The 12,500-nt window shown below is 43.3% G+C and overlaps 1 protein-coding gene across 1 annotated transcript in view; it reads right to left on the reverse strand.

The window, feature by feature from the left end:
* Window positions 1–4,817: 4,817 nt before the first annotated feature.
* si:dkey-246g23.4 (uncharacterized protein LOC559426 homolog) overlaps window positions 4,818–12,500 on the reverse strand; it is a 30,302-nt gene continuing 22,619 nt past the window's right edge. Inside the window, exon 7 of the mRNA XM_063196832.1 lies at window positions 4,818–7,287. Within this exon, the coding sequence (XP_063052902.1) occupies window positions 7,049–7,287 (239 nt within the window). The 3' untranslated portion in view covers window positions 4,818–7,048. The remainder of the gene's footprint in view (window positions 7,288–12,500) is intronic.

Raw genomic sequence — 12,500 nt, forward strand, 5'->3', positions numbered from 1 at the left:
GACCCTCTCACACGGCAGGTCACACAGCAGGCCACGGAGAAAGAAAAATACAGAAATATTTCAGCTCCCGGTTACCATAGTGACTGATCGGCCGTTGACAGTAAGGTCAAAGTTGTACTTTGGGGTTGTGGGAGGGGCTTAAAGTAGTGAGGCGTTAGAGAGCCTCCTCAGGAGGGGGTGGTTGGGTGAGGGGACTTGGGGAACACCCCTTGGACAGGAGGAGGGAATAGATTCTCTGAAATACAGGGATGCAAAGGCGACATCAAAGACGACGAGACTGTGAGAGAAACAAGTAAAGAGAACGAGAGAAGAGAGGGTAACACTTTACAATAACTACCCAAAAAAGCTTTATAAACACTTAATAAATAATGAACTAATTATCAACAAAATGTTTACAAATGTTTATAAATGGGCAAGAAATACTATGTTAACACAACAGACACAGCACAGTCTTATCTGTCCTGGAAGTTTATAATTCAAAGACCAGAAGGCATGAAACCACATTAAAACTCACACAGTAGAAGTTGATTCCCACTCCACTGTGCTGTCGTAGTTTGGTTCTTACTCATTTACAAACATTTGTAAATGCTTTGTTAAATGTTAATTATAATTAAATGTTAATAAAGTGTTTATTAAGCTTTTTTTGGGTAGTTATTGTAAAGTGTTACCGAAGAGAGACATACTTAGAAGAAACGCTGACAAAAAAGAGGCAAAGAGAACAGCTATGAGGAGTGGATGCAGTCAGATATACATACATGGGTTTGTCGTTTGTAAACAACCCCATATTGGGCGACCTTGCCTGCGCACTGTTCCATCTGTGATTGTTGGAAACTGCTGTCAGTCAAAAAATGTGGTTGGCTGCTTAACATTTTGCCCCTCCACACAACAAGAATGCTTGTAAATGAAAAACCTATACCTGTTTTATTCTTTATAAACACAGTGTTGTGGGGAGGGGCAAGATACTGGCAGCCAACCATGTGAGCTAATTTTTTGACCGACAGCGTTTTCCAACAATCAGAGATTGAGTTGTGCGCATCCAGGGTCACGCAGCCAGGGAAAACAAAAAAGGGAAACCCATATACTGTATGTAGGATAGGAGGAGAGAGGGAGGGAGGGAGGGAGGGTGCTAGGACCCTGGGGTGCTCTTGGACTCCCCTTGGGCAGCTTCTATCAGTCTGATCTGCAAACTTCAAAGCCACTGCCAGCCAGCCTACTGTATCTGGCCTGCACTGCAGAGGAGATATACAGGCTCCTACACACACACACACACACACGCACGCACGCACGCACACACACACACACACACACACACACACACACACACACACACACACACACACACACGCACACACACGCACGCACGCACGGCACGCACGGCACGCACGCATGCACGGCACGCAAGGCACGCACGCACGCACGCACGGCACGCAAATGTATGCAGATACTGTACGCACACACACACACAAAGTCTCTCTCTCTCTCTCTCTCTCTCTCTCTCTCTCTCTCTCTCTCTCTCTCTCACACACACACACACACACACACGCATGTACGCATGCACGCACGCACACACACACACACACACGCACACACACACACACACACACACACACACACACACACACACACACACACACACACACACACACACACACACAGACACACAGACACACACACACAGAAGTGGATTAATGGATAGGCCAACCGGGAGCCTGGCTTCCTACCCCCTTCCCTCACATAACACACTGTACCACTGACAAAGCCATTGTGGCCCAGAGCCACTTCATTCCTTAGACCAGGTGTGGGGAACATATGTCTCGAGGGCCGTTTGCAGTCCTTGAGGCTGTTTTATTCGGCCCCTGATATCATTTGAATGTTATGCCGCTTCACATGAATTCACATATTTTGTAAAGGAATCTTAGAAAATACATTTGCAATACAATTAAGTTACATTTAGGAGACTAAGAGAAAATGGGGTCGGTTTTAAAACTGGCTGCCTTCAATATAGGCCTAGAGTGCAGGGGGAAATCCTGGTTTGTGTTCATAGTACGGCCCTCGGAGGACTTTTATGGCCCTTGGATGAATTTGAAGTGGCCCCTCGAATGAAAAAGGTGCCAACACCTGCCTTAGACTCTTACTGTAGATGGGCCAGTCAACGCAGATGGGCCCTATTCACTCTTTGCTGAAAACACTCAACGACATCATCACAACATTCATATGACACCACCAACAGTCTTAAAATGACATACTAAGACTTGGTCATTACAATTCTGGTGATAGCAAGGTTATAACAGAAGCTCTGTGCTAAGGGGTTAATCTGTCCCTGTTATCCTTTTCTTCATCGCAGACTTATGGCTATTTTTATCCTTCACATTAGAAGCTGATCCAGTATATGCGTAAGCATACAATAGGGTCAGATACCTCATTGACCTGCTCCGATAGCAGCCCTATTAAGCGCATTGTCATAGCCATGAAGCCTAGACAGCCTAGAAAACTAGATGAACCAACGCACCAAGGCGGTCTAGCACTGCTTTGTTGGAGATAGGCAAAAAGGATGCAAAACCCGTCCCTCAATCGCAACAAGATTACTTTTACAGTTTGAATTGAGTCATTCTGGAAGTCTTCAGGCCCTTTTATACCCTATGGTAATTACGAAAACGGATGCTTTCACCCAGTTCCGTAGGGTATAACAAGGCCTTTAGGTAGCAAGGTGACATTGTTGGTCATCACATGCGTGTCTGTACATGTCTATGATTTGCACTGCAGCTATTGGCTCCAGAGCTTTGCCAGTATACAGTGCGTACACGTGCGGACCATTCTTTTCATGTTACAGTCTGGCCTGTCATGCAGGCTGGGATAACAGTGTCATCCTCTCCACAACCTCAGTACTGTATACAACAAAAGACAAAGCACCCACAGACACACACACACACACACACGCACGCACGCACGCACACACGCACGCACGCATGCACACAGCCTGGACATTTCACTTCAGTGTGTTGATATACAGTACATGTAGTCCACAGCAGCAGACTATAAACACTGGAGAAGCGAGGGCCAGTTTTACAACAGACCAGTTTTGCAGTGTAGTGCAGAGCTGTCATTTGAAGAGGCCGTTGTGGCTGCTGCCTGGCTGCGGCCGGACTAACAAAATGGGTCTAAATCGACGAAATGAAGGAGAGATTAAATGGAATGGAGTGTTTAGGAGTGTTTAGGCATCTTTAGAGCGCTTTGTCTTTGAACAGGACGGAGCGGAGATCTGGTCTGTGTGGCCCAGTGGGATGCAGAAGCAGGGTGATGGGAATGTTTGATCTGGCTTTCTTCTCTTCCGACAATAAAACAAGGGCTTTTCCCCGCCTTATATAACTGCCGATGGAAAAAACTGCTTTGTTTGTATGTCTCTCTCTCTTTCTCTGTACGACTGTGTGTGTCTGTGTATGTTAGTGTCAACATGTGCATGTTACTGTGTATGGTGAATTGTGTGTACTACTTTTTGTGTGTGCTTAGAATATGGTGATATTGAATATTGAGGTATTGTCTTTGTCTATTGTGTGTCTTTTTAAACATAGCCTACCAGACTTTTTATCATAGCCTTAATTTATTTCTGGATTAATAAAAGTACTCCCCTCTACTATTTATCGTCCTTTCGTAAAATTGCTCTGTGCCATTCTGGCCCGGGTTATTTGCCAATCCTTCCTTGTCTCTCCCCACTCATTTCCTGTCTCTCCTCCACTGTGCTGTCAAAAATACAGGCAAAAAAAGCACTAAAAAATGAATACAGTATGTGTGGTTACTGTATAGTTAGAGATCACTGCAGTTGTGTATATGACATATATGTGTCCAATTTTTGGTTTATGCAAGACCAAGGGATCGGTTTACCTAGACTGTGTGTGTGTGTGTGTGTGTGTGTGTGTGTGTGTGTGTGTGTGTGTGTGTGTGTGTGTGTGTGTGTGTGTGTGTGTGTGTGTGTGTGTGTGTGTGCGCGTGTGTTTGTGTTTGTGTGTGTTTGTGTGTGCGTGCATGCGTGCGTGCATGCGTGTCTGTGTATGCGTGTATGCGTGAGAGACAGCCCTCGAGATGATGGGATGTATGTTTACAGCACTGCTGTCTATGGTCGCCAGTATATTGTTGTAGATTTATGAGGTTACACGTTTATTTATGCCTGTTTGTGCTCGCACCGCAATACGCAATCAGTCCGAGCTGTCTGCTTATTTTCCTATTTCAAACATGCTTATCTTGTCTTTGTACTGTGCTGTGCTGTGCTGTGCTGTGCTGTGCTGTGTGTGTGTGTGTGTGTGTGTGTGTGTGTGTGTGTGTGTGTGTGTGAGAGAGAGAGTGAGTGAGTGAGTGAGTGTGTGTGTGAGTGAGAGTCAGAGAGAGAGAGAGAGAGAGGGAGAGAGAGAGGGAGAGAGAGAGAATTTGCATGCGTGTGTATGTGTGTGTGTGTGTGTGTGTGTGTGTGGCAGCATATAGGCCTACAGACATGTACACATGCTATAGTGCTTGTGTGAATCCCCATGGTTACCATCTTTGACGCCCCTTGAAGTGTTTGCGGTTTCCCACCATTGAAAATACACGTCTCTGTCGGTCCCTCTTTCCGGAATTTCCTTTGGGAGAGACCCCATACTACGCCGCCCTCTTGCATGCAAGCACAAATGCACACATGCGCACGCGCGCGCGCTCACACACACCTCGGATGATATATGCTTCAGCCAAAGCAGGGAGTTATTTGAACTGAGGTGTATTTAATCTTTATGGGTCTAACAGCGGCAGAAAAGTTACTTATTATTTAGCAAACACTTTTATGACTGGAGTAATGTAATGTAACACTCCACTTTGGTCTCTTGACAGTTTTATTTTCTAATAACAAATGTTGCCGTTATTAACAAATAAATTATTAAACAGAGAATAACATTCACAAGTCACATCGATGTAGCGAGCTGCTTATTGGTTTCACGTTAAAATGTTCACAGTTGGTGATACTACAGAATGTCATTACATGTAAAAGGATCAGCATCAACACACAGCAAAAGCCTGGCACTCATAATGGCAAAGTAAACAGGAAGAGATTTAATTGTTGAGTGGATAGATGTCGTTATTGACTTAAGTCACTAGAGGGAGCCATTTCCTGACATAAGGCCACACTCAAATTTCTTTAATGGGTTAAAATTGTGTGTGCATTTAACACACACTCACACATGGTAGATTAAGTGTGCCTAAACATAGTCTCTTGTATGAGTGGGAGCCGTTACATTGGCCGCTTACAGTATATTCCTATGACATACCACATTTCATTTTCAAGTCATGTTAGGGCCTATACTGTAGCCTACTTTAGTGGTGTATGTGGGGTAACTGCAATACACATTTGAAATGATCTAGTGGTCCAAATAAATTATCCACGTGGGCAAGATTTGGCCCCTGGGCCAGAGTTTGACATCCATGTACTAGGCCTAACTAAATCTTTGGCAATGCGGGTGAGGCCTTCTGGTGAGGTCTCCCATGCAGGGATTGAATATTGCATACTACATTACACTTAGTAGAGGGTTTCATTCAACGTGATTGTTTGCCGTAAGATACTGTGAACAGTCTCTGCAGCAAAGTGGGCTTAGATGCTTATCTCAAGGACACTTTAGTCACGGATAACGCTGCAGGAAATATTATGATAAACTATGGAGGGGTGAAGAATGAATTTCTATAAGACAAGCGAACACCTGAGTGATAAATTTGTGAGGTCATATTACGTCACAGGCAGCAATAGAGCAGGCCTACAAAACCATGTATTTCTTCTGCATCTTCTTAACAAAGGTGATATCCTCAACTAACTGGTCTACCTGTCTGGTATTTTGTGCTTTCATTATCAGTATCAACTGTTTCTGAAAATGGCTGGCTCAAATCACATACTTTATGAAAAAGTTGTCACAAGTCAGAATGGACAATGATTACAAAGTGCAACAGCTAGTCTGTACAATAGTGATCATAGTGATTGTCATTTTCAGCAAATGATTGAATTCCTATATCAGTGCAAACTAGAAAGATTGTTGTCAGTTAGTGTGGTTGTGTGCGCATGTTACGGCGTATGTTTGTGATTCCAGAGTTAGGGTTCAAAAAAGCATAAAACCCTTAAAATCCTCTTCATACTCCCGGACCCTAAACGTGATTGAAGACTTAAATTGATCTGTCCGATTGAATCATTTGGTAAAAGAGAGCAAGAGAAATATGGTTCAGTTCTCTTTTTTCTTGCCACTGAATTGTCACAGGTTTTACTGTGGTCAGGCCATAAGCTTCATTGAGCAGGAACTGTCTGACACAGGTCAAGGCAGGTGAAGACAAAGTGAGTGTGAGCATGTGCAAATGCACCGTAGCTTATCCATAGTTGTCCATCTTTGCACGATTTGGAAAGTTCTTAGTTCTCTTGATTGTGCTGGTTCTATCATTTCCTATTTCATTGGACATACTGCATGTCCATCCTCTTCATGGCTTATGGTTTCACGTCACTGAGTTACACACGTAGGCACAAACTGAGCATGTGTATCCCAATGCATACAGTATATCATTCACGTTTCACAATGTTTCTCTCAGTTATGCCGTGGTTGTTTCTGATGCTCTGATGTTGTTATGCCCGAAATAATTCAGTACAACATTGGGCAGAAATCATATGGTCTGCCCATTCTCTAGTTGCTTTTAAATTCTTCTTTACACATAATATCTGCCGACTTTCAGTCACCTAATCTGGTGTGTATACACCGTATTATCCACAGTTATAAGGGCCGCACCATTGCTATTTTGGTAGCAATTGTTAGTGCTACATTCAGGGGTGCGTCTCGAAAGCGTATCTGTTAGCCAGTTAGCAACTTGGATAGTTGTCAATGGGAAATTGCATTGTAAACAACAAAGTAGCTGACATAGTTAGCAACTACGTTTTCGAGAAACGCACCCCTGGGGCAGCCTAACAGGAACCAGCAGGCTGAAAATCCTGTTGAAATGGGCGGAGTTGGTGGGCGTGGTAATAAGTTGGATAGAAACGCCAATATCATTCCCCCAGTCTCCCCTAGACGTCTTCCTCCAGGGATTTTTTGTCTTCTTTACAGATGACATCTGGCAATTTGCAAGCATCTGCTACTTCCTGCTCCCAGTCATGCACGTTACTCCCCTTCCTGTCCTTGTTCAGGCCACGCCCCCTCCTGCTCATCTGGTCCAGCAGTAGCAGGAAGAGGGCGGAGACTAAGAGGGCCACGCCTGCCATCAGGAAGCCAGTGCCGTAGTCACCCATCTTGTCAATGAAGAAGCCTGGGTGGGACACACAGAAGGGAGGGCACATCAAGATCAAGATTCAGGAAAGATTACTTTACTCATACACAGAGAATTCAGTTATAACACATCAAAAAACACAATAACACAACTTATATATACTAATATACCAATAACACATGAAAATAACACAAAACAACAAATCTTATCAATGTAGAAGCCAGGGAGGTACACAGAAGGGCACATCAAGACCAAGACTTAAGATCAATTTACTCATACAGTACACAGAGCAGACAATGCAGTTATAACCAGTGTTGGGCAAGTTACTCAAATCCAGTAATGCATTACTGATGGCACGTGACTGTCTTTTAAAAATAATCCCTTACACTACAATATTACTATCTTTAAAATGCAAGGCATTACACTACTTTTGCATTACTTTAGTTACTTTCGCCAAAAGAACTGTAGGTCTAAATATGGATCTGGCAGTGTAAAAATCCAGGACATTGGAATGCATTGTAACTCAGGTTATTTAGCATTGTAACTAAGTAAATATTTCAGTTTTTTGCCCTGTAATGCCTTACATAACTGCATTACAGCAAAAAGTAATGCATTGCAGCAATTAATTAATTACTTTTGTAATGCATTACTGCCCAACACTGGTTGTAACACATCAAAATAACACAATAATTAATCTTGTCAGTGAAGAAGTCTGTTACTTACTTATTTATGGTACTGACCAAGTCTTGATCTATTACTTACTTATTATAATGACAAAGTCTTAGTCTGTCACCTACTCACTTATGGTACTGACAAAGTTGTTATCTGTTACTGTTACTCTAAGTAATGCCATAGCAGTGTTGCTATGATGCAAAGATGAGTTTTTTCACCTTTGCTGGTGACAACATCTGCGCCAAAAGGCTACAGTTAAGATTGCTTTATACTGCCCCGAGGGAAATTAATCTTGGGCATACAAGCTGCTACCGACCCAACACAAAACACACAACATGTGAAGAATACACAGTGCTGACGTTGCAACTTGCAGTAAAACATGACAAGATGCAGCAGCTCTGCCACCAGTGGCAAGGGACCAGGATATGAACCAATCAGCTAATGTGTGTAATGTAATGCTTGAATGAGTGAGGCATTTCTACTCTGTGCTGTCAGAGCCTTATGACAAATGGTGTAAGCTACTTGTCACATACATGCGCGCAGGCACACACACGCAAATTGAAACCTACACACACACACAGATGCGCGCACACACATACGTTAGAACACACACACACATACAGACGCACATGCATGAGTATGCAGATACACACACACGTGCACACACACACGCTGAAACACACACACACAGACGCACATACATGAGTACTCAGACACACACACACACACACACACACACACACACACACACACACACACACACACACACACACACACACACACACACACACACTTGTGTACCCACATGCCCTAGTGCATTTTCAATCAACACATGTGGTTACCACCAGTGTCTTTGATGTGCAGTCACCAGACGACAGCGAGAGATTAGAGGACCTTCATCTGCAACATATCTAAGCTATCTATCTATCGCTGTGTCAGTCTTTCATTTCAGGAAGCCTACTTCCATCCTTTCTTTCTATCTCTCTCTCTCTCTCTCTCTCTCTCTCTCTCTCTCTCTGCCTTTATGCCTGCATTTCTGACTCTATCTCTTTATTCCTGTCGCTGTGTCAGTCTTTCATTTCAGTAAACCTCCGTCCGTCCTTTCTTTCTATCTATCTTTCTATCTCTCTCTCTCTCTCGTCCTTTATCCCTGCGTCTCTTTCTGACTCTATCTCTCTATTCCTGTCAAGCCATAACATAAACACACTGCATAGAAACAGCTGTGCGGTCGGTGAGTGCAGGGATGAGGATGACGATGATGATGATGATGTGGGCTTCGAGCTATCAAGGTGAGCACATGAACCCACACACAGACACACACAGAAAGAGAGAGACAGATGCACGCGGACACACACACACACACACACACACACACACACACACACACACACACACACACACACACACACACCCTTCCACTTTAGCCTATCAAGGAGAATAGTGACACCTCTGATCCTCTGATTAAAGACCAAGGAACAGACAGCATGCAGGCACCATGGGGGATTTGTGTGTGTGTGTGTGTGTGTGTGTGTGTGTGTGTGTGTGTGTGTGTGTGTGTGTGTGTGTGTGTGTGTGTGTGTGTGTGTGTGTGTGTGTGTGTGTGTGTGTGTGTGTGTGTGTGTGTGTGCATGCATGCAGCGTGTGGGCCATGGGGTTTGTGTGACAATCATTACATAGCCTACACACACGCACGTGTTTGCATTCAGGCGGACGGTTTTGTTTGTGCGTGCGTGCGTGCGTGTGCGTGTGCGTGTTTGTGCTTGCGTGCGTGTGTGTGTGCATGCGCGCGCGCGTGTGTGTGTGTGTGTGTGTGTTCATGCAGCATGGGGGTTCATGTGACACTCATTACATATCCTACACAAACGCACCCTGCCAACCTGAAGCTGTGTGTATTAGGCATGGTACGGTTTGCGTTGCAAACCGAGACCGTACGGTTTGCATGTCACGGAACGGGGTAGTGGGCAACCGCACGGTGCCCACGGTTTCAAAAAAAAATAAAAAATAGAGTGACCACCGGCGGATGACGCTATTAATAAAATCCTACTACTTTTACAAGCATAAAACACAAAGACTACGTAGGATATTGAGTGTGGAAAGACTGATTTCTATCAGCCAACTGAAATGCATAATGTAACNGCCAGTCCCTCCAGTTTTTCGCGATTCAGCGATCGCGTGGATTCATGCAAATTCAATGATATTCCGCATAATTTCACGATGCCGCGTAATTCCTGTAAAGCCGCATTTTTCCCGCAAAATTTCAACATTCTGTGGAGTTTATTGATTAATATTTTTGTCAAAAAAATTAAAATGTGACTACAATACCACCGGAGACGAAAACCAATACGAAGCATTTTTGTTAATATGTCACTGAAACATTGAAAAAGAATTGCCTGCTATTTCGGAAGTCGCGACCCTCATCTCAGCTGTTCCGCGTCTCTCCTCCCCTCCCTCACACATACACGCAGGCGTCGGTGCTGCACACTCATGACCCTTTTTAACAGCAGTAGCCTACTTTTCAGTGTAATCCTGGGTGGGAAAAGTATTGTTGCCCATTTATCCATGACGAAGAAGTGTATGCAGTCATGAAATAGTGGCGGTACTGTCGCACAGTAGCAAACATCTTACGTTAGGCTACATGTTTGCGGAACTTCTCCACTCTCCCCTGTCGCTTTCATGAGCATGCTACCCGACGGTCGTTGTCTGATCTTTTTTATTTTCAATGTTCGCTAATGTTTGTAATTTAAGGGTCTATGTCTATGCGTAGGCACAAGCCTTCTGATAACAATCACTGTAGTGCCGATCGCAAAGGTTTCGGAAGTGTGGAGTTTTGCAACTTGTTTCAGTCAAGGACACCGAGATAGGAAGTGAACGGCCCTTCCACGCTTTCACTGTGTTATTGCAATACAGTCTTGCGAATCCATGCAACCATGCACACAACCATGTCAACGAGAGCGTGTATGCCATCACAACTTTGCATCAAGCAAATAATAGCCTATGCAACAGCTTGCAATACGAGCACGAGAGAGAGAGAGAGAGAGAGAGAGAGAGAGAGAGAGAGAGAGAGAGAGAGAGAGAGAGAGAGAGAGAGACGCGTCTTCCAACAGGTGACATTGTAACGCTTGCATACAGCCTGGCTACTGTACCCCGCGACGCTCTTCATTAGGCCTAATGGTAGGCTATACCCACAAGTATTTTTTCATAACGCGCTGTCCCGTTTCCCCCCGAAATCGTTCAAAAATATCGACAGAGATTTATGAGTGTCGCGGACATGATTTTTTTTTACACATTGGACGCACTGGCTAATAAGACGCTCTGACAGCTTTTGACAATATTTTATTATTCTATTATATAGGAAGTGTGTTTCTGAATCTCTCTCTCTTTTGTCTTAAGCCTGCTTAGACTGATTGTGGTTTTCAGTTAGGCCTACCAAAAAAACCCAGAAAGGGATGCAAAATCTTTGCAAAAAATGAGAAAATGCCGCAAAATCTTTGCAAAAAATGAGAAAATGCCGCCACAAAATCAGGCATTTTGACCGCAAAAATCACAAAATCCCAGTGCAAAATCCTGGAGGGACTGAACAGCATGCGCCAGCTGACTATGGCTACAGTAGCCTACAAGCAAGTGCAGGTCGGTCAGCAGCGTCACCGTCTCCCCCCTCTCTCTCCACGTTAGTGCAAGTGACTGTTCCCAGCCTTTATGCTGACCATTTTAAATTAAATTAACATGAATTTACAAACAATGACAGATTAGCAGAACAAAGTAGACTATGACTTACGTTACAGTAGCCTAGTGTAGGCTATATCCACGTGGCATTGAATGGGGATTCCGGACGGCAAAATGCGAGATAATTGAACATATCCATCAGATTCACTGCGCTGTCCTTAACTGCAATCAACTGGCCTAATTATATGTAGCCAGTTAGACTCTGATGGACGGAAGGGGACTTTGTGCTGTTGCCTAGTTAACATTGATGTTTAACACTATAACAAAAATAAAATTTGACTGTTTTAAAAGGCTCAGCTTCACAGGAGTTTTGTGAAACATTCTTGTGCATACACTTCTAAAAAAAACGATCTTTTAAAATTATTTGTTACCTTAACTTTCACATTTTAACATAACATAACCCTATCAGTTGTTCACTTAAAATTGAATTTGACTTCTGATTTTACTTCTATGCTTCTCACGGCCGGCAGTTTCATGATAGGAAGCAACTGATTCATAAGCGCAAAACTCGCAGAAAGCGGTATCAAAATAAAAGTCCAATTCGTTCTCAGTGTGTCATTAACCAAAATAGTCATACTGCACTGACCTAATGGTCCCATTGCCTACAGGAGTGTAGCTGTTTTATTTTTACATGTCAAATGTGTTATAGCATGTAATATTTGAATATTTGTCAACTTAAAAGTTAGGACTTAGTTCTCCCTTTTTGTGAAATAAATGGAAGCATGTTAAAATCATTGATATCTTTCCTCTTTCAGTTGGGTTAAATTAAGTCAAATTCAACATACCCATGATAAGCTTACATTTTCATTCTAATTTTTATATAATACATTTTATTTAAAAAAAAATAATAAAAAAAA

This window comes from Engraulis encrasicolus, chromosome 4 (assembly GCF_034702125.1).
Source record: "Engraulis encrasicolus isolate BLACKSEA-1 chromosome 4, IST_EnEncr_1.0, whole genome shotgun sequence".
Lineage (NCBI taxonomy): Eukaryota > Metazoa > Chordata > Actinopteri > Clupeiformes > Engraulidae > Engraulis > Engraulis encrasicolus.